The 23,182-nt window shown below is 41.1% G+C and overlaps 1 protein-coding gene across 1 annotated transcript; it reads left to right on the top strand.

Annotated features, from left to right (window-relative positions):
- The first annotated feature begins 606 nt into the window (after positions 1 to 606).
- LOC127760580 (uncharacterized) lies at positions 607 to 7,875 on the top strand. Its single transcript, XM_052284863.1, has 4 exons — positions 607 to 2,687; positions 2,817 to 3,008; positions 4,077 to 4,690; positions 4,786 to 7,875. The coding sequence occupies exons 1-3, from the start codon at positions 646 to 648 to the stop codon at positions 4,612 to 4,614; spliced, it is 2,772 nt and encodes a 923-aa protein (XP_052140823.1). The 5' UTR covers positions 607 to 645; the 3' UTR covers positions 4,615 to 4,690; positions 4,786 to 7,875.
- The last annotated feature ends 15,307 nt before the right edge of the window (positions 7,876 to 23,182 follow it).

Genomic DNA, 23,182 nt, shown 5'->3' with positions numbered 1-23,182 from the left:
TTCAATAGAAACCCAGTGGTTCGACGAGGAGCTCTGAAATACTCCCTCCGTCTTAAAAAAAGGCAAACTCTGGATTTCCGTGCCAACGTTTGACTGTCTGTCTTATATGAAATTTTTTTATAATTAGTATTTTTATTGTTGTTAGATGATAAAACATGATTAATACTTTATGCGTGAGTTATCTTTTTAATTTTTTTATAATTTTTTTAAATAAGATGGATGGTCAAACGTTAGACACGGAATTTTTTTCATAATTTTTTTAAATAAGACGAACGATCAAACATTGGACATAGAAAATAGGGTTTATCTCTTTCTTTTTTTTTTTTTTTTTTTTTTATGACGGAGGGAGTATATGCCACGAAATTCGAACAAACTGCCAGAGATCGAAACATCGCAGTCGCGCAACGGCCGCCGCCGCAAGCTTTCACGGGCCTCGAGCCAAGGCCTACGCTGCGGGTGGGGCCCACCCGCAGCGAGCCAGCCTCTTCCCTTCTCCCGCCTTCCCGCCAAAATTTTGGAAATCCCTCTCCTCCGCGCTAAAAAAAATTTTAAAAAAAGAAACAAAAACCGAACCATTCCACACAGATCTACCCCGACCAAATTCCCCTCCCACTCGATCCCCTCCGCCGCCGCCGCCGACCACCGATGACCGTCTCCGGCGAGCCCCGCCGCGTCGTCCTCCTCGTCGACGTCGACCCTCTCCTCCCCTCCCCGAAGGCGAGTGCCCCCACCGCCCAGCCCCTCGCCTCCCACTACCTCGCCGCGGTCCTCCCCGCCGCCACCTCCCTCCTCTCCGCCTCCCCGGCCGCCTCCCTCTCCGCCGCGCGGCTCTTCTTCTCCTCCCTCTCCCCGATCCTCTCCTTCTCCCTCCTCCCCGGGCCGCTCCCCGCCGCCCCGGCCCCGCTCTCCTTCCACCTCCACGGGGAAACCCTCGCGTCCCTCGCCCCGCTCCGCCGCCTCGCGCTCCCGGCCTGCGCGCACCGCCGCGTGCCCCCTTCCTCCTCCATCGCCAAGTCCATCCTCCAGCTCGAGCACGACTACCCCTGGGACGACGACCCCGAGTCCATCCGCCGCCGCCGCGTCTTCCAGCAGACGCCCAATCTGGTGGTCCTCTTCACGGCCGCCGCGGAATTCGAGGAATTCGGGGGAGACGCGGACTTCGGTGGGAGGTTTCGTGGGGTTTTCAGGCCGGTGAGGGACCGGCTGGCGGCGAGGGGCGTGCAGGTTTGCTGGGTTGCCGTCGGCGGCTGCGGCGAGGGGGTTCGGAGGGCGGTGACGGAGCTGGGGTGGTGGTTCACGGCCGCCGATGCGGTCGCATTGGGATCGGCGATTGCAACTCCGGGGCTTGTGTGGGGATGCCTTGGGCTTGGGGGTGAGGAAGGTGGAAGCCGTGGGGAGGTCGTGCTCGAGATCGCCGATGTGGAGGGCAAGCCACTGGTCTGCAAGGGTTGCGAGGTGGAGGTGATTGGCTCGACGCCATGGCGATTGAGGGGTGATAGTGTGTTCAAGATGCATGTGAAGGCAGTGTGTGAGGTGGGGAATTGGGAGCAGTTGATCACCGGGGATGGTGATGCTGTCATGTTGCGTGGTTGCTTTCAAGAGGCCGGTAAGATTGACGGTGAAGAGGCTGCGGAAAAGGAGTTCTTCGCACATAAGATTGTCGAATTGATGCTCGGCGATGATAAGGATAAGCTTGGGGGAGGCAAGCCGATCTGGCAGCTTATTCTGGTGTTTCTTCATAGGAAGAACTATTGTGCAATGGTTTCAATTTCCGATGGGGATGGGAATCCTTTAGATGGTGTTATCGTGCCTCTCTCGATGAACTATGCGTTACTTCATGTTGCGAAGAATGGTGCTGGTTTTGGTCAGGTGGTTGCAAAAGGCCCTGCATTGTTGGATAGTTGCATGTCTGATACATCAAAGGAGCAGAGTGCGAGGAAGAAGAGAAGCAAGCTGGTCAGTAAGCTATTTGAGGCGACCACTTGGATCTCCTTCTGTGATGTGCTCCTAAAAAGTGCTGATGGCAGCATGCCGGTGGTGGACTTGGAAGACTTGTATTTCAGCAGGTATGCTGCCACATCTAAAAAGATGCGGTTTTTGAAATGTTGGATGAAACAAGTGAAACAGCAATGTCTTAGTACTTCGTCAAGCATAGTTGCAGTTGCAGAAGAAGAAAAACATCTTTCCTCAAAAGATGAGGCAGAAACAAAAAGTCCAGTTTTAGAGGAGGATGCTTCAGCCCCTCTTGTCAATTTTTCTGTGGATGAATTAGTTTGTGACAAAGAGGACAAACCAATGGATGAAATAAATTGCAACAAAGTGGATAAACCAGTGGGTGATGAGACTTCAGACTTTTCTTGTATGGAAGATTTAGAAGCATTTCTTTATAGTGTCCCTCAGAAGATTGAGCAAAGTCTTTGTTCTGAAGATGCAGATTTGGGGAATTTAGCTGGACGCTTGGTTGGCTTATCTGTTCATGCACTGATGATTAAGCACGGAAAGATCTCAGTGAGGTACTCTAATCGTGGGGAAGTAGAAGATGTTTCTGATGGAAAAATTGCCTGTGAAGCTTCCGGTATTCTGTTGGTGAAACCTAAAGAGCTGGTTGCAAAGTACAAAGACAGAAATACAGCATGTGCTACTTCTCAGGAAATCCCAAAATATAGCACAACTTACAAAATCCGAGAGTATCCTTTTTAAATGCTCTTATTTTCATTTCAGTCTTGCATTTATTTTGTTTAGTATGGCCTTTGAAATAGTAAAATAAATGTGGATGCAAATTTTGTGGTTTGTGCACCTTAACAAGTATGTATCAGACATGAACTGCAGATTTTGCTTAGAATGGAGATAATGAAGTCTGAACTTGGACCTGGTATCGAGGAAGGTTCCAAACAGAAGATGATAAAAGAAATCTGTTCCCTTCTGCAGTTTATTGATATCAACCTCCAAGGGGATTCATTTCAGTCCAATAGTATTCTTGAGTTTGCCGAAAAGACTATTAAGATCAGGTATGACTTAGTAGTTTAGCATGTATTTGTTGAGCTATAGGTTTCTTGACTGCTTTTGAATGTTATCTCATTCAGGTGGGGGGTAGTTCTGTAAGGTAAAATGAAGGTTGATTTTTCTAGCCAATCAATACAGGCATTGCCAGGATGCCTCTAGGAGAACGTACTAAGCAAAAATATGAAAACTAGTACAGCATTTGTTTGGGAAAATAGGCCACCATCATTGGTAAACTGAACATGATAATGATACCTTGTGCGAGCACAAATTCATAATGTAGAAATGATATTTATCTTCCCTGATGGTGAGGAGAATAAAGCATTATTGTGCAGTGAGTACTGACATCAGAGTGGTCACTCTTATAATTTGCGTCGATCTGAAAGCAATGTTCTAACTTCTCTCTACATTGGAAATGCAGAACTATTCAACTTGAAAAGATATATTCTGCTAGGTTGTATACTTGTACTACCATGAATACTACGTATTCCTTTTTTGGCCTTTTTATTCTCTCTTTGTGTTGAGTATACATGTTGAAACATTAAATACAGTAAAGCTTATTCCTCAGACGATATATATAGCCAAGCTGAACGATATGACAGGAATCTGTACGCATACTCTAATGGTAGTCTTATAATACCGCCCTTAGAATTTATGCTCAGAAAATACTATTGTCCATTACTCCATTTAGAATTTATGCTCAGAAAATACTATTGTCCATTACTCCATTTAGCCTTCTCAGTCTCTTAGAGCCATTTCCTTTCAAGTTGAATGAACTTTGAGTTGCTGGCCAACATTTGCTTTCCTTTCCTGCCTATCCAAAAAAAAAAGAAAAAAAAAGAAAAAATGATTCCTGTTTTCAGGTAATACGAGCAGTGTACGACAATATCTTCAGTCGAAAGTATTCATGTGTTGGGCTACAGTGCTGTCATTTTTTAAAAGAGTTCAAACGAACAATCATATTTCTACTACTCCCTCCGTCCTAAAATCAACTTTAATCGTTCACCGTATTTGAAATTTTTTTGAAAAACCAAAAAAAATATAAGTTTAAGTTTTAACTGTCCAACTCTTTTCAGGTACATCGAATCCATGGAAGATGTGATCAAGAAGATCTACACCGAGATGGAGTTCGATCTGTTCGACGACGAGGTGGAATGCTCCGAGTCCCTCCCCAGCAGCAGCAACCACGACGTCGACGGGAGCAACAGCCGCCGTCACCGGAGCAACTCCGCACCTCACCTGCTGCGACGCGATCACGGCGGCGGCAGCAGGCACGAGGAGCGGCTGGCGAGGGCGGAGGAGAGGAGGAACAGGGACCGCAGGCTCTCCTCGTTCACCAGCTGGGTCCCCGACCTCTGCCGCGTCTGGGCGCTCAAGCACCCCGGGAAGGAACCCGCCGCCGCCGCCGCGGCGCCGCCGCAGTCGCGGCAGGGGGCGTCCAAGCGGAGGAAGCGCCGCCGCGCGGCGTGCACCGACATGGTCTGCGAGACGCCGATGACGGTGGCCGCCTCGGGGAAGAGGAAGCCGGGCGACGCCGCCGGGTCACTCGCGACGGTGTCCAAGGCCCTCTTCCACGACGACGAGGCGGCGGGCATTAGCTCGAGCAGCGTCTGAAACCGCCATTGTTGTTTCGGCCAGGACATGACACGACACGACGATGTGCCTCATGAGGGCATGCATGCCGGGCCAGGTGAAGAAAGCTGGGGGTGGGACTGTGTCAGTGTGTGTTGGGGTGTGCAACTCTTGTGCATGATGGCTCACATCAACGTTACATCGGTTTCGCAGATGGCGTCTGCTGCACGACGTGAGAGAGGCGGGGTACCAGGAAACACTTGTCCGTGCTTGGACGTAACGTGTCATGTACAAGTCCCGGGAATCCGGATTCAGAGATTCTTGGCTTCGAGTGTGCGTTACGCCAAGGTAAACACCATGACAGGTCAATGTTGCCATCTTTTTTTATGCTACCGTGTTCTTTTATTATTTTTACCAAAGAAAAATACGCTACTGTATATATTACCTTGTCACATGCGTGTTTACTTTGTATGCCTCAAATAGTTGCGTGTAGTACTTGTATGCCTATGTTCCTGGTTTTTACCTCGTTTTTACTCGTGTTATACGTAGTTACCAGATTTGTTTGAATGCCTAACTTGCATGCATATTCTTGGAGACGATATCACCAGCCTATTATGGCTCTTGCGGGGCAATTACTGTGCGGATTCCCTGGAGTGGCTCATTCACGATATCATCGTTAAACTGTATGACGTGAAGGTTAATTAGGTTCTTGGACTGAACAAGGGCTTAGTTCCAATCCCTTCGAATATATTTTTTTTTTTGAAGTAAGGTAGAGCTGGCTCTACCTTATAGCCATTTCATTGATAAAATGGAGAAGAATAGAGTTACAGAGGGGCGAACAAGAGAAGTAGGATTCGAAAGTAGAATATACAGGAAACTAAAAACAAAAAACATTCAAGTTTGTATTTACATTAGCTTTATGTGATTTGAGTACCAGAGTGAAATTCTGATATGCTTTACTCAAGACATAAATTATAGAGTAATATGGGATCTCTTTTCCTAAAACAAAATGCATATACTCTATTTAATATAGGAAAGAGAAGACAAGAAAACAAGAACAGCGCAGGCAATATTGCCGATAAGTCCTTTGCTCCACACGATCTACACAGCTTAATCCCATCAATCATCTAGTTCTTGTCTTCTTGATTCCTGAGGACTCCTGTTCCGCTTGCTCCATACCTGATACCTCCCATGCAACCTTCATTTGGGCAGTGGCTGCAGCCTGCACCTGCAAGAAGAAAACCAGAAGAATAATTAAGAACAAGCTAACTGCAAAAGTAATATCCATACCTTGATGATAATATTAGTCATATGAGAGAGAGAGAGAGAGAGAGAGAGGTGTAGAGCTCCCTTCAATCCAAGCATAAGAGGAAGACAATGGTGGGTTCATCTCCCGGGTCATGCAAACCCATGCAAGTGCAAGCCTACGACATGCACTGCAGAGGTATCCATGAACCGGCAGCTGCATCCTACCACTTCCTCTCCTGGATTGGATCGAAGGGAGCTCGTCTTCTTCTTCTCCCCTTCACAAATCACAACACATGAAGATAGTAGCCATCAGGCAAAGTATATGAAGGAAAAACAAAGGTGACAAGGCTGGCTATACGAATCCTTGTGCCATAGGTTTCTAGTCTAGCCTAGTAACACATGAAGGTTTGAGTACAAGGATTGCTTAGGGGTCGGGTTTATATAGAACTCGGCGGCAAATCCTGGCCGTCGGATCAGATGGTGGGTTGCCACATATGTTGACAGAAAACTTGCCATTTTTTTCTCTTGGCCTTGCCTTTTGTTTTTCTTGGGCCCGTGATGTTTTGGTATGCATTATATGCATGCATGACAAGTGAAGGCTGGCGGCTAGCCTTGTGCCCTTGTTACTTAACTAAAATATTTTGGGGAATCTTTTTCTAGTGCTGCGATACAGCAATTTAACGGCCGGATTCTGCTTTTGGAAGTGTCTATCTCATTCTCGAATCCTCCTGTTCAAGCACTTACCGTAAACTGTGAGCTGGAGAAATCAAATCCCTGTAATTACGGAGATATAACTTGGCATTAGTATATCAGTAAAGGAAAATCGTGGATGGTTATGTACCATTTGGTATTAGGGAATTTATCTTAGAAATCTTGCCATGGAAATTTAAACTGTGAGCTAGAGAAATCAAATCCTTGTAATTATGGCGATATAACTTTGTAGTATATTAGTAAAGGGAAAATCGTAGATGATTCTGCAACACTTAGTTCAAATCTTACGATGCGAATTTCTTTCCTTTTAGAGATGATTCTCACAATATTTGTTAACACTGTTATGAAGTTTCCATGTCCATTCAGTTATTTCCATCGTGCCTAGATGTGCTTGATTTGCAGTTCTTTGTATATTGAATTGATATTTGCGTGCATCTATGCAAATGGAAACAAAATTCCACCAAATGATGACAAGCGTACAGATAGTAGGTACATTGTACATACAGTATAATTTTCTCTCTTTAGAGCATGCATATTTCTATCTTCCCGTTGATTCTCTGGTGGTACTTTTCATCAATCTTAATTGAATAGATTAATTTCTTAACTTGGGGAATGCCACATAACGGTACGTCGGTATCTTATTTGGACAGGATGATACTAGATACCCCAGAGGTATTGCCTTATATTTGGGTATCAGCCGATACCTACTAGCTATAAGGCATACCTTAGAGGTATCATCCCGTTCGAATGGGATACCGTCCTGTAGCATTTCCTACAAATATCCTTAAAAAGTCATACGAATTCCTACAAATATCCTTAAAAGTCATACAATATTGATTACATAGTCAGTAGTTGTCTAAACCAGTGTTCATGCTTTTAATCGCGGGTTTGATTAGTCGTGCTCTCTACACTTGGCACAAGTGCAACTCTCTTTTTTTTAATGGAAAAATACAATTCCAAATAGAGCCAACTTCTTCCAAAAGCATCTCGATATGGACATGGTTTAGATATTTAAATTCTGATAATAGATTCCTTACAATTCTAATTTGTATCTATAACCACAAAAACACATGGACGTATATATGGTTTCGGTTTTTATTTTCACCTGCTATCCTACTACAAATTCAAATTTAAATCAATATTCATCTTTTATTGTAGTATGCCAAGCAAGTTGGTCATTTTTCCTAGTGTTTTTTTTTCTGAACTTGTGTTTCTTTTAGTGCAACAAATACATTACTGTTATTGATCAATTGTACCATGTATGAGTTTAACATGCCTTCAATATCCTACAAATACATATGTGTGGAGATCCATAATTAACTAACTGGTGTAGTTATTAATTCATGTGTGTTTGATATTCTGAACAGGAAGACTGAAAATCCATTATTGGATTCATGTTAAAGTTTAGCAAAATATTTTTCTCAGTATTATTGTATTCACACCCTAGAAAAAGTACAAAGTAAATTCAAATGTGGGTAATAATAAAGTAAATGAAGGCCAACTCCAGAAAAGCAAAACAAACAAAATTAAAATTCGGTTTTGCTTTACTAAATACATTATGTAGCTGCAAATTTAGGGTAATATTGTGCAATTTTAGGTGGTTGAAATCTACCAAAATATTTTTCTCCATGACATCACTCATACTTACTAGATTTTAATGACATGATGGCAGAACATGCGATTTTTTTTTTTGTTGTTGTGAGGGGAGAACATGCGATTTTGTATTAACATAATGAGAAAAGTTTCAGTTTTGAAACTTTTTTTGCCGATATAAAATATCTACTTATTTGCTTTACCCAGAAAAATGGAAATAAATTTCCTGTGAGGACATTAGGATTTTTGTTAATATAACCTCCACTATATATGCATACGAGAGTTATTTCTGTTCATTAACCATGGAAATATTGGCGATTCACTTTGCATAGTTCTTAAAGAAGATAAGAACATATGAATGTATACTTCTGATTCAACAAGCTTATGGTTCAAGGCAAGACCATTTTGTCACGAGCTGATGTATTGTTTTATTATGCTTTATTCGATTCTAAATCACTTACTAGCTGCTTTAACTACTTTGTTCCAATCCAGTATGCAATTGGATTCCTCCTGTCCCCTGTTGTGAACGTTTATAATATGCAAAAATTGCTAATGCTTCTGATGCTTGGAGAACTAATTAATGCTATTTCTTCATCTGTTGAGAATTTTTGAAATATTTACCAGCTTAACTTTGTAATTGTTTCTTTAGAGGAAAAAATAACTTTATAGTTGTAGTGTCACTTACTCATTACATCACCGAGAAGAAATCCAAGCATCTTGTTTTATGCCGTGTAGTTGCAATGAAAATGAAATGCATCTTGTCTTTATAGAAAAGCAAAGCAAATACTACTGCAAATCATTACTCATGTTGTATTCGGTTTCGTGGAGCGAATATGATGTCACTGACATAATGCTTAGTTATTGGCTTATTGCAGCCACCAGCCAGTTGGCTGTCGAATGCAGGTTCAGGCATCTGACTAACAGCTGCTTGAAGTTCATTTCTTTATGGGAGTATCAGAGAAGAAAATATTTTAGTTGGACGTTTATCGCTTGGGCCTTTGAGCATATTTGATTTGTGCTAAAACAATTCTACTTTTCCTTTGGTTGATTATTTTCCTTCTCATGCATATTATTATTTACATGTCTATGGTACGTTGTCTCGTGCAATCCAATTTTTTTTTGAGAATCCTTCCTTCAAATAAAATAATTTAAGGCCGGCGTCACACGGTTATACCACCACCGGCTGGAACGGTTTGAGGAAGAAGACGAGACACAGATATAGCCCTCCCTCCCAGATCTGGCCTCCTACCTTCAAATTTTTTATGTTTATTTACTAATTCTCTATTTAAGGTCGTCAGTGCACGGTTATACCACCACCGGCTAGAACGGTTGAGGATAGAGATGGCAACGGGGAATTCACCATCGGGGGGTCATCTTCGCGTCCCTGTCCCCGCGGTGATAAAATTTCACCGTCCCCGCCCCCGTCAACCACGACGGGGGTATATTTTCTCCAGCCCCGTTCACCACGTAGTGAATTTATCCCCGTGGTTACCCCGTCCCCGATTAAACAACATATTCATGGCCGGCGGATGGCGTGCTGGCGGCGGATGGCGTGCTGACGAATGGCGACGATGACGAAGGGCGCTGGCGGCGTACGGCGGACGGACGGCAAGACGACGGCTGCAGGCGTCGGGCGGTGCAGCGACGGCAGCTTCCGGCAGCGCGACGACGGCTGCAGGCACCAGGCGGCGTGACGACGGTGGCTCCCGGCGACGTGTTGACACCACCACACAAGAAAAAAAGGAGAGGCGAGGCGAGGAGAAAAGGGAAATAAATAAAAAGGAGGCAGCGCCGGACGGACGGCAAGACGGCGGCTGCGCGCGCGTCTGGACAGCGGCGGCGCGCCTGGTGGCTGGTGCGCGGCAGGCGGCGGCAACAGCGTGTCTCGATTTGGATCTGAACTCTGAAGGGGAGGAGGAGCAACGGCATGTCTCGATATGTCTCGATCTGAATTTGAACTCTGAATGTGTGGAGTTTGACTGGTAGGGTTAGGAGTTATATACTCGTACCTGTTACTTGGGCTTGAATATTATGGGCCAAAACATCTGAGAAAGTCTAGATTTGGTCCTGGATATAATATATGCGGGTCACCGTGGGGGGTGGGGACGGTGAATGGAGCACCGTCCCCGGCCCCGTCATCCCCGACGGTGATAAGTTTGAGACCATATGATTCCCCATGGAGGATAAATATCAACCATCCCCATTCCCTAATATGTGAATTTACCGCGGGGAACCGGTGATCGGGTCCCCATTGCCATCTCTAGTTGAGGAAGAAGATGAACACAAATATAGCCCTTGTGGGAAAATTATAGAGGTATTGTAGCATCAAATTTCAACCATTCACTAAAAAAAAAAAGAATGGCTGACATTGAGTGCAGTCCTTTAACTTGAAGTCACAGTTTGAATTGTACTGGATCTCAATTCCTTTGCATGATAGTACCTTGTATCGTCCTAGCTAGAGTTGACCGATCAACCTAGCCATGTTTTGGCCACATTTTCTACTTGGATGGTACGTTGGGCGTATCAGACCGGTAAAAGTGATATCTACATGTGCCAAGCATGATACTCATGTACTAGACATGGTAGATGTGGGTACTAGGTATGTATTATATCTGATACCTAGATACTTGATCTATCACCTACGATCCTAGAGGGATAGTTCTGATACTAGTAGTATACAAGTACCATAGATGATATATACGGGGTACCATGTGTAGTACAGTAATATCTTGATATCACGAGGTATATGAGGTATTATGATACCTTGAGGAATACTTGTACAAGTGATGCACATGGTTAAAAATGCATGAGGGAAATTTAAGGGAAAAATAAAGAGAAATTGGCCCAAACAAAGCAAGTCAATCCCACATCTCCTACATGACCAAGCCCAACCATCAAAGCCCACTACAAGAATATGTCAAATGGTTGCAGAATAAATTCACTTTAGATCCCTCCTTGACTTCGAGTTTGAATCATATCCTTAAACCGCAATACCAGATATAATGTGTTCGTCTACTTGCAATGCTGGACTACTCCAGATTCTAGGGCAGTATTGTGCTTGGTTTAGGCTGATATGGCAAGGCCTGGCTAAGTTCATTGTCACGTAAGCTTTAGACTTATAGTGTTTGGTCCCATACTTCTTCTTCCTTCCCTCCTTTCTCCCCCACCTATCCCCTCTTTCTAGGTGCTCTATAGGGTGGAGACGAGGTCACCGGCCATCACCCCTCTCCCTGTCGGTGAGCTCTTGGGGAAGATAGGGGAGAGGTGAAGAGAGATGGAAGTTAATTTATATGTGGACCCGATATGTTTTTTTATTTTTTTCTAATTATGATGTCATGTCAGCTAAAACAAACATCCATATTGTTTCATGACTTTATTTAACCTTTTGTTAGATGGGAGTTTAAGATTTATGGTATGACAGTTTAAGATTAGGGATCTAAAGTAAACTTATTCTAATGGTTACCAATTAAACTGGATAGTGGGAGGAGCCGGGAGCATGAGGCCCTCTAGCGTCATGCACGGCTGTGCTCCCACAATACACGGGGCGAAGTCATGAGTTGGGCCGAAGGACTCAAATTCGTAAGTTTTTGGAGGGTATGTCGTGCAATGGGTATACCATGCTCATATCTACTAGAGGCTAGAACGCATGTACTACTTCCTCCGCCTTAAAATAAACTACTATGCCCTGTTTAGTTTCAAAGTTTTTTTTTTCTAAACTTTTAACTTTTTATCACATCAAAACTTTCATACGCACATAACTTTTCTATCACATCGTACCAATTTCAACCAAACTTACAAACTTCAGTACGAACTAAACACAGCCTATATCCATCCGTACTACTTCTTCCGCCTCAAAATAAACTACTATATACATTCTAAAATATAAGAAGATTTAGTGTTGAACATAGGTATTAAGAAACTTAGTGGAAGTAAATAGGAGAATGTTATGATTGGTTAATAAGATGATGTACTCCTATGTAGAGAATTTGAATGATGAAAAGTTTTGATTGGTTGAGAAGTAAATGTAGATAGAGAAATTGTTATATTTTAGGATAAATTTTAAAAGTTAGGAGTATTATATTTTGCGACGAATGGAGTAGATTACTTTAGTCATGAGTGGAGTATATTTTTGTGCATGATGTAACAATTCTTTCTGCACCAAACTGTATTCTTCTAGGGCGAGAAAATCACAGATTCGTTTCAGATTCATTGGCCACCAACGTCCAAAACCTATCCTAGCATACACATGTCATGTGGTCAGGCTAAAGAGAGAAAGTAGGGCCTGTTAGATCCCATGCCAAAATTTTACACCATATTACATCAAACGTTTGAAATACCTACATAAAATATTAAATATATGCTAAAAAATAACTAATTGCATAGATTGCGACTATTTTGCGAGACGAATCTTTTAAGCATAATTGCTTCATGATTTGAAAATGTGGTGCTACAGTAAATATTTGCTAATGACGGATTAATTAGGCTTCGTCTCGTGGTTTACTGACGGATTCTGTAATTAGTTTTTTTATTAGTCCCTAAACACCCCATATAACATTCTATATAATATCCGATATGACACGCTAAAACTTTACGGATTTATATCTAAAACACCCCCTTAAGTATGGGTATGGCTAGAGCTGTTAGGATTGGACACGACTTGAGTCTTTGAGATGTGACGAGATCGACGAGACGACTCACGCTGCACACTGCCATCAACCTCTCTTCCTGGATGGGGAATATGGGGGATCCACGGCCAGCTTGGCCGGCAAAAACATGTGAAGCATCCACGGGTTTCACAGGCAAAAAAACTCTGACATGGCCGTTGCCTTGCCTTCCTAGCCTGCCCTCTCCCTTTTTCGCTTTTCTGGTTAGGCTCATGCTCAATCCAGCAATGGAGCGAGAGAAATGAGCTGGATGATTTCACCTGCAAATTTTACAAATTCATGTAAAACTCGTGAGTTTTTATATGTAGGGTAAATGAGCCCAAGGAATTTCGGCTGGACATGCAGTTGCAGTGGGCTTTTTAAAATTTGGCAATGAGGTGACGGCCTGCAAGCCTTGTTGCAGACTGACTTGCAGTGATCTTCAAAGAATCTTTTGATTCTTCGATGCTAAAGGAGTACACGTCGATATCAACGCGGTCAAGAAAGAGCAACGGTGTAGGAGGAGTAGAATGCTGCCGCTCGCGTTCAGGAAAGTATCATGTGCACCCTCCATTAATAAATCATGTCATCAGATGATGCTGAGGTTCCTATTGACATAATAAGATATTACAAGCTATAATAAGAAAAAAAAAAGACGAAAGAAAACACACTACTACATATCTACTCCATCCATCCAAGAAAAACCAACCTAAAACGATGGGATATTACGTAGTACAAAAGTTGCTCCATCTATCACTATTTTCAAGAGATTGATTACACGTTGGCTCTCAGACCACCAGGTTTAAAAGGTGAGACAAGAGAGAAAAAAGATCCACTCATCCGAGCACGGACTTGTCTCCATCTAAGAGTGCCACTCGTATTGTGTAATGGCAAATTAGAAAAAAAAAAGAAAGAGAGGTGACGCCTCCAAGTTTGAAGTGATTTGAAAGCTTTGCCGTTGCCCGTCCAAGAAAATTTGGATATGGTTTTTACCCGAGAGTCCCATAAGGAAGAGAGAGGAAAGTGCGTCAATGTCTCCTAGCAAGATTGCAATAATTGTAAAACATTAGCTATTACTAGCAATAAAGCGTCAAGCTAGACATTCTCATGCTGCCTACATACCTCTTATAGTTACAACTCCATCATCCCTATGCCAATTAGTCTTAGACCAAGACACTCAAGGCGGGTTCATGAGTCACTTGGGCTCCTACCGTTAGCAACCCTATATGATAGCCTCCGCACATATGCTATGCGCACCACATCGTCACTGTCCTTGGATCCTTTGAGATGCTGCACCTTGCCATATTAGCCATCGTCATAGCAGGATAACACCCTTACGCCCGTAAATTGCCGCACCATGCCGCAAGGGTTGAGCCGCCCAAAACTGGGATATGACATATTGCACAAGAGGAAAAAAGAAACACGATATGACCGAGGCACCAGATTCAGCCATCATCATCATTCCCTACAGCAAGGTTGTCATCCAATCACCATTGGAAAGGCATGTTTGTCGTCGCCGCATCGTTAGAGTTGGTCATCTCGCCACCATCGTATCCGTCATCACTCCTAGATCTAGCTGCTAGGTCTACGTTGTTGTTGTTCCAATCTTCTGGAGCTTGCGGAAGAAAATAAAGAAAGCCCCACCGCCATTGTCCTTGCAACTACTCAGATGGCGGTGAGGAAGGGAGGGAGGAAGGTAGGGTTGCAGCAACTTGTGCGCCACCCGTGTTGACCCTTAGTAGTGACGCAGGGGCTGAAGAGGGTAGATATCCCGTGAGATATTCAATGGCAAGAAAATTAGTAAGGGGCCTTTAAAACGTAGGATTTGCAAAGGAATTTTGGAGGATTCATTTCTTAAGTTTTTTTCCCCTGTAGAGCCCTTTGATTCATACGAAGAGGATGGGAAAATTTTTCATACAATTGCATTCCTATGATCAATTCCATAGTAAAATAAGCAAGAGATTACTCCCTCCATAGGCCATACATACAAAGGAAAAAAACTCATTTTTGGGTTTTAATATAGGTGTATGTTTCGTATAGAAGTAGTTCTATTTTTTTATAGCGGAAGGAGTAGACCTCTTGTGAAACTTCTCTTTGCTGAATTAAAGAGCCCATCTTCTCGTTTCTTGTATTTTCAATTCATGTAGGATGGAAAAACATGCTTCTTCAATTCCTACGTTTCTTATATTCTCATTCTTTCCAAGAGGACCTAAACGATATGAGCACCTTTGTAATTTAAACATGATGATGCTGGGAGGGAAAGCTCTGCTGAAATTAAATCCACACAAGCATAGAGAGTAAAACGCAAAGGTTGTACCCGATCGACCCTAGACTTTTTGAGCAGTCTATGTGGGGGGTGGGGGGTTTATCGCTGCCGTCCTGCTGTCGCTGGGTGGCGTTGATTAATTTGAGCAGCGCGTTTGCTGTCCTTTCTCGGGCAGGCAGCGGAGCACTGTTACTCATGAAGCGTCGAGGCATTGCAGCAGCAGCATTCAGCAGCGGCGGCAGCTGCTGCAGCTGGAGTAGTACTCCGTGTGTATGCCTCCGCCTCCGCCGGCCACACCTGCTTCGAGGCCTCACGTCGCCTGTCATTCCGATCCAACGCTTTGGGGCAGGATGCGCGAAAATGCGTCAGCCAAGGCCAGCGTACGTCCGGCGACTACTGTTGATGCACATGGCACCACCTAGCTCATCGATCGTCGATCGATCAGCTGCTGCTGCTGCTGCTTCTTATGCCTCTCCGTTCTCTCTGGCCTCTATGTGCATCATTGACAGAGGAAGAGAGGCAGTAGTAGGCGGTGTTTAGTTCTTTGGTTAATTTTTTCAAGTATATGGACGCACGTTTAAAGTATTAAACATTGACTAATACCAAAACAGATTATAGATTCCGCATGTAAACTGCGAGATAAATTTATTAAGCCTAATTAATCCATCATTAGCAAATGTTTACTGTAGCATCACATTGTCAAATCATGGCACGATTAGGCTCAAAAGATTCGTCTAGCAATTTACATATAAGCTGTGTAATTAATTTTTTTCATCCATATTTAATGCTCCATGCATGTGTCTAAATATTTGATGTGATATTTTTGACCAAAAATTTTTGGTATCTAAACACACCAGTAGTAGGACTATTAGTAGTACGTGATTATACACTGATCAGATGGTCAGCACCTGATGAATGGCTGTGTGGGTGGAAAGGACAAGAAGTCCAAAGTGCGGGGGCTGTTGTGGTTTGCCTAACAATAGTAGTAACAAGCTCGGATGATAGGGAAAGATTTGTGGTGGAAATCACGAGGTAGTGAAAACTACCTTAGCATAAAAAATTGGACGTATGAGATTTATGCATACTCCCTCCGTCACACGTACCATGTAATATTTCGTCCGATGTTAAGTTATTATATTATGGGTTGATGGAAGTATTATCGTGAGTAAAATTTTTTTCTCATAATTAAACTATGGAGTAGAAGTTCTACAAATGATGGTGTGGACAAAATTCAGACGAACATTTTTTATCCTATAATAGGTTTTAAGTTTCAATTACATACATCCTCTATTTTAGAAAAAAAGAAATCAACTTCATATGATGTAGATATGGCAATTTCTCGATTCGCAATCAGAAATTGTTTTTTTAGGGAGTATGTGGTTTTCACTATTGATCGCCTTTGCCATGTTCTGTGATCTGGTTTTTGTTTGGTTTTAACTACTAACTAATTAACCACCTGAGCGGAGCTAAGATAAAAATAATTAACTTTTGTTTAATATATAATTATTTGTTTTAAGAAAAACTAGATTAATTGGAGATGTAAAATGAGCCTAGCTCAACTGATTTTGTGGTGAAACTAATCCACCCAGATTAAAATCAAATTTGATATGGGTGCTCGAATTCACGACTAATTATTCTTTCAGTGATAATGTACCGTCGATAGCAATACGCCTATGGTGACTTCGTGAAGTCTTTCAGAAATACTCATAGATAGAGTGTGCGTGTGCGCACGTATTGTGAGCGTCTGCATTTATATTGTGATTTAAAAAATATTAATTGTAGCTAATTTGGACCAAGACATCTAAACGAGCTCTTTTTTCCACTTTAGAGCTAGTTTAGGAACATGCCAATCGATTGGACATGGCCTGGTTGGTGGTACTAGTCGGAGACATGGAGCAATGTCTTTATTTTCTCTCTCTTTTCTACCTTTTCTTTTACCGGTCTTACTTATTACCGTTGGAATAACAAATTTTTAGAGTAATTTTACCGGAAATGAACTGATTTCTATAAAAATCACGTAATTTTGAACCATGTAACATGTAAACTATTAAAAAAAAAATCATATTTTCACGTGCGGTTGCAGCGTCCGTCTGAAAAAATATCGATTTTCACATACATCAATATGATGTTCTGGTCGTATGAGAAAATTGTTCTGTACAAGTGGTTGTTATAAAACCGGTATCAGGGTGTCAAACAAAGAAAAGTCAAATCTTATGTAAGCTAATTAAGCGACATAATATCGTGGTATTTATTAATAATAAGGTTCGGACAGCATCCATATATGTCAGTGCTTTGACTTAACCTGTTTAGATGGGACTAAAATTTTTAAGGCCCTATCACATCGGATGTTTGGATACTAATTATAAATATTAAATGTAGACTATTAATAAAACCCATCCATAATCTTGAACTAATTTGCGAGACGAATCTATTGAGCCTAATTAATCCATGATTAGCCTATGTGATGCTACAGTAAACATTATCTAATTATGGATTAATTAGGCTTAAAAAATTGTCTCGCAAATTAGCTTTCATTTATGTAATTAGTTTTATAAGTAGTCTATATTTAATACTATAAATTAGTATCTAAATACATAGACTAAAGTTAAGTCTCTGAATCCAAACAACACCTTAATTAGTACTTACAGTCATCCCCAAACTAAGCTAGTAAGTACAATTATAAGGTATCAGGATGTTAGAGCATCTCCAACAGCCTCTCCATCTCACTCTCCAATCTAAATTTTAGCCATTCTAGCTAAAATAAAACGTGCTCCAACAGCCTCTCTAACCCTCCCTCCACTAGCCAAATCTGGCCACTCTATTTGGCTGGCCAATGTTGGGCCCCACACAGCTAATCTCCTCCACCCCCACACGGCATCAGGGAGAGGCACGAGAGGAGCACGAGCACGATGACGAGCACGGCGACCGCCGGCCTCCGTTTGCTGCCACACCAAGCCAGTCACCGGCCGCCGGCCTCCGCGCGGCGAGGTATTCTCCGCCGGCCCATCATCGCCTCGCGTGCCCACCGTCCGCCGTCGCCGCATTGGAGGAGATAGTGTGGGGAGGATGCAGTAGTCCAGTAAGAGGAAGGGAGGAGGAAGTAGTAGTAGAGAATGGGTTGGAAGAGGAGGAAGAAGAGTAGTAGAGACTGACATATGGGTTCCATTTGTAATAGATCTGTAATAAAGAGGATAGATGGAGAGGCTGTTGAAGTGAACAACTAGTTTGACTTAGCCAAATCAGATGGAGAGTTGACTATAAGAGTGTTAATTTGGAGAGTACGATTTGGAGAGGCTATTGAAGATGCTCTTAGACCGATCGGCAAAACTTGATTAATTATTGGTGCTATAGTTGGTACCGGTGCTAAACCATTGCCTCAAAAGAGGATGGAAATAACTAGTACCCAATTCCACCGCTAACAGGTAGTAGCACGTAAAATCAGTAACGTAAGCAGGCTATAATTAAAAGTTTATACATTCTAGATTTGTGCTGTGTATTAGGAGAGATACAGAAAACAAGAGAAATACATATTTATAGTTACCTACGACAACACAAGCTCTAATAAGTTTCGTGAGATAATAAGATGAAATCAAATATTAATTATGATAAATAGATGGTAGAACTGATAGTTGGTTATACTATTAGCCTTACTATATGGCACGGAAATATATCGTAGTTACAAACTATAAACTTCGTAATTCTATAATGCCATAATGGAATGCCTTTTAGTGTTGTTATACACGACGTTTCAAGCTAATCGAGAAAGACACACCACCTACCGCGTTTAGCTAGAGGGTTCTAAAAATTTTCAGAAAATTATCATATGGAAATTTTCTTCTAGAAAATAAATCAATATCATGCAAACTACTAAAACATTCTGACAAATTGCCGAAACGGAAAATCTTGCTGAGCTAAAGTCACTATAAGGACAGGGGAAGCACCGATTGCATGATACCTTAGTTGTAAGTGCAAGACTCTATCGATTAGGGTTAAAATTTGTGACAAATCCAATTATGTTTTGTTCCATTTAGAGGGTATTGAAGAGGATTTGAAAAAAAATAAAGGGGAATAATATCATAAATAGGCCAAATTAACCAGTATATATAATATATTATATGTTCATACTTGCTAGATAGAAGGAAAAGCCAAATGTCAAAAAGATAATTAGTTTTTCCCAATGTTATAAATAGGTACTTAGAATATCTCTATGCATGTTCTATGATTTGTTTTGTATTAAGATCATGTTTGGAGAGCTTCTAGCAAATATAGTTTCTTCCAAAATCTTTAGTTCTAGTCTAGGGGCTTGTTTAGGAGCTTCTGGCAATTGTAACTTCTTCTAGAAACAAAAGCTCTTCAAACAGTCTAGATTTTTGTCCAGATTCTAAAAAGTTATAGTTACATAATCCCAAAAAGTGAAGAGAAAATCAAAATAGAACCAAAAGTTTTTTAGATTATTAGAAGTTGAGCTTCCAATCAACTACTTTAATTTTCAGAATCTTAAACTCCTTAAACATGCCTTAGATTCTTACCCATATTATAAAAATCAATAGCTATAGAACCTAGAAAATTAGCTATACGACAAAAAATAGGAAACCTAGCTTTTTCATATTGTGAAAAGTTATCTACCAATCGATTAATTCTCAAAATCTTAAGCTCCAATCCCAAACATGGATTTAGGCTGTGTTTGCAAGTTAAGATTCCCAACCTAGTTCCACTATATCATTTTTCGTGTGCACACTTCCCGAACCATTAAACTGTATGTTTTTTTAGAAAAGAAAATCTATAGGAAATTTACTGTAAAAATTATATTAATAATTTTTAATTTTTTAACTAATACTTAATTAATTATGTGCTAATAAGCAACCCAGTTTTTCGTGCATGATGGAAAGGTTCTTAGCCTCCCCTCCCGAACATCTTAGTTTGTTTCATTCCATTAATACTCTCTAAAATATTTTTCTAAAATCGTAGTGACTATAAATATTACGCATACGTGATTAATTAATTTTTAATAGAAATTTAATGAAATTAGTAATTTTATTTGTTTTTATTTAACATGTGTTAGAGGATGCCACAGTCTAATCGCAAAGAACTCCAAAGATCATTGCGGCTCCCTCAAACAACACCCACTGGTTAGCTTAATTTCTAATTAACCAAGCACTTAAACCAAATAAGCCCAACCAGTTAGCTACTACTCCTAATTGGCAGGATTAGCAACCATCTGCATCTTTCTCCGTTCCCATATATACTGTAATTTCTTATAATGCTTTCCAGCCAACCTAAAACTGTTAAATCATTAATAAATGAAAAGGTTTTTAAATGTTATCATGGAAAACATTTTATAAGTACAAGTTAAATTTGTAATCATCTTTACAAATATATCGTGAGAAAAAGTAAACATGAAATATATTATATCTGACGCGTTGTATCCTGTTTAATTAGGGCTTTGCCCATTTCTTTTGACCCCTTCCGGACATTCGCTAGTTGGCCCTTGTTTTACTCCTAGCAGTGTACTGTGTAGTACTTACGAGCAAACGTAAAAATAATAAATGGAAATGATACAAAGGTTGTGTTTAGTTTCAATTTTTTTTTTCAAACTTTCAACTTTTCCATCCCATAAAAAGCTTACTATACATACAAACTTTTAACTTTTTCGTCACATCGTTCTAATTTCAAATAAAATTCCCATTTTAACGTGAACTAAACACAGCCGAAGCCCGGCCACTTCTCACTATTTTTATTCATTTTATCATGCCTGTGATGTCACGCCTTGGCCCTATTTAATGGCCTTCTCCATTTCTCTCCATATGATGTCTTCTCTTCTCTATCCCTCTTGCCATCTTCTTCTTCCCTCTTGCACCCATCTTTGTGATAACTTCTACTAGCTCCTCTCCTACTACCAGTCTACCACTCTCACAAATCCTCCAAGATCCGCATGGGGAGAAGCTCCAAAAGTTTCGTGGTTGTTTAATTTCATGCTTGTTTGCTGCCGTTTTTCATGTTGATCTGATCTTAATATATGTAGCTGCTGTTAACATATTCTTTTAATTTGATGGAAGAAGCGATCGATGGATGGAAGAGAGCGTCCTTCAGTCCACTCATGGGCGGTGCTAGGGTCGAATTAGCTGCCGACTCATTCACCCACATGCCAAGCAAGAAACGCTTGAGATAGCGAAGCTTAGCAGATGAGTGAATGAAGCGGGAGGTAACGTTCCGATCTCGCGCCGTCTTTGCTTGGACTGAAGGGTGCTCCCTCCTCCTCGGTCTCCTCGATCTAATTAAGCTACCTTGACATGTGTTTTGATCTGATCTGCTTGTTAATCTCTGCAGCTTTAATCTGCATGATGATATGCAGCATCTTGTTGCTTTAGCTAAGCTAGCTGTTTGGGCATGAAATGATAGCACCAGTGATTTGCTTTCTTTGCTTGCCTCTCTCTGCAAAAACTACAGTTCTTTGCACTGGTGTGATTACTGTTTCTCTGTTTGTTATTAATGAAGGTTAATTAGTCGATTAATAATATGGAGGTCCAAGGTTCTTGTACTTTCCTTAGCCCGGGGCCCTTTTGGACTACTAAAAATCCTTGATCTGCACACTGCAAACACCTCGTTCTCTTCCAAAAAGAGGACATACATACATACATGGTGTTCTCTCTCTCTCTCTCTATCTATCTCTGAAAGCACTGCTGCTTTACTTTGTGATGTGGCTTTCAGGATAATATGAGTAGCTATAGCTCCTCTTGTTGAATTCGATCTAGCTAGATTTTCTTTTGTACTCCCTAACTTTTATTTCTTTTTCTCTTCTCTTTTTCCCTGAATTTATGTGAATGATCCTGATCCATTGATGGATGGGGTGTGAGAGTGCGTGTGGTGGTGGCGTGCACTATTGTGGACTAGGACAAAATACGATCCTACTATACCCCTGTTGGTGATCTGTTTTGTGTGTGGGGGGGAATCTCACATCTTTCGGTTCGTGCAAGAGTGCAACAGTGAGACGTCTTTCAGTCTCCCTGTTTGCTTTGGAACTTGGCATGCATACTGGTGATTGGACGTGTGCTAGCAGCTGCTGGTGGTGTAGTGCTTGCTTTTGGAGCATGGCCACAGCTCTGATTGGATCAAGTTTCCCATGACAATTTTCTTTTCTTTTTTTTTCCTTTTTATCTCTTGGCCCCAGATCAAGTTGTTTTCAGTTTTCACCCTCAAAGGGTCAGGGTTAAGTTAAAGTTTAGATTAATTACTTTACTCTTGGTGAGATTTGTGATGTTTAGAATAGAGTAGGTGCATATATGATCCACTTATTATGTGTAGTCCTATATTTGTCTACAACTCACAATCTTTTTATCTATGTTGAATAATGCATGCCTGTCTAGCTACTTTCGTGCATCATTTGGAGAACAAGGGATATCCATTCTTTTGTTTTGTTCAATTAGCAGGGGACTGTTGATATCTTCCTGAAAAATAATGACAACTTGTGTACTGATGTACTTAATAATACTACTAGAATTCTAGAAATGTGACAATTATCTGTGGACACATCCGTCAACATATTAGTTTTCACTAGTGCTACTATATGTTGGCTATTACTAGTTTAATACTCCATCTAACACATCAACATAAACATCTGGTATGTAAATCCTTTAGTGATTCCTATTGGTTCCCCGGTATGGTATTTATCAGTTCATCATAAGGTGAACTTATATTTGGATATATTTGATATACTCCATAACCGAGTTAATAAATACTGTCACAGAACACGTACAAATCTGTAAAATGGAAATTTGAAGTCATTGTTTTTTTACATTAATTCTATATAATTATTTTAGGGGTAATATTATTTGTGATGCTCTGTTTAAAGTTGTATAACATTAATTTCTTTGTGATGTTCAACAGAGATTGTTCCAACAATGTTGTAATAATATTTCGTTTAGATGTACTAATTATTACCACAAGAAATTATATATGTCCGTTTATCTCGAACTCTATATGCTGACCTAATAATGTTCTATTTTCATGAGCATCCTATATTTCTATGAAGACATGTTGTAAAGCTACTCTACATTGATTGGTAGTCTTTCATGAGTAGGGATTTGTATTCCCTCCGTCCTAAAATGTTTCAAAATATAAGTATTTTTAGCATTGTGAAAAGTCAAACATT

Source organism: Oryza glaberrima, chromosome 1 (assembly GCF_000147395.1).
Source record: "Oryza glaberrima chromosome 1, OglaRS2, whole genome shotgun sequence".
Taxonomy (NCBI): domain Eukaryota; kingdom Viridiplantae; phylum Streptophyta; class Magnoliopsida; order Poales; family Poaceae; genus Oryza; species Oryza glaberrima.
Note: the sequence above shows the minus strand (reverse complement) of the source record. Positions and strands in the feature narration are given on the sequence as shown.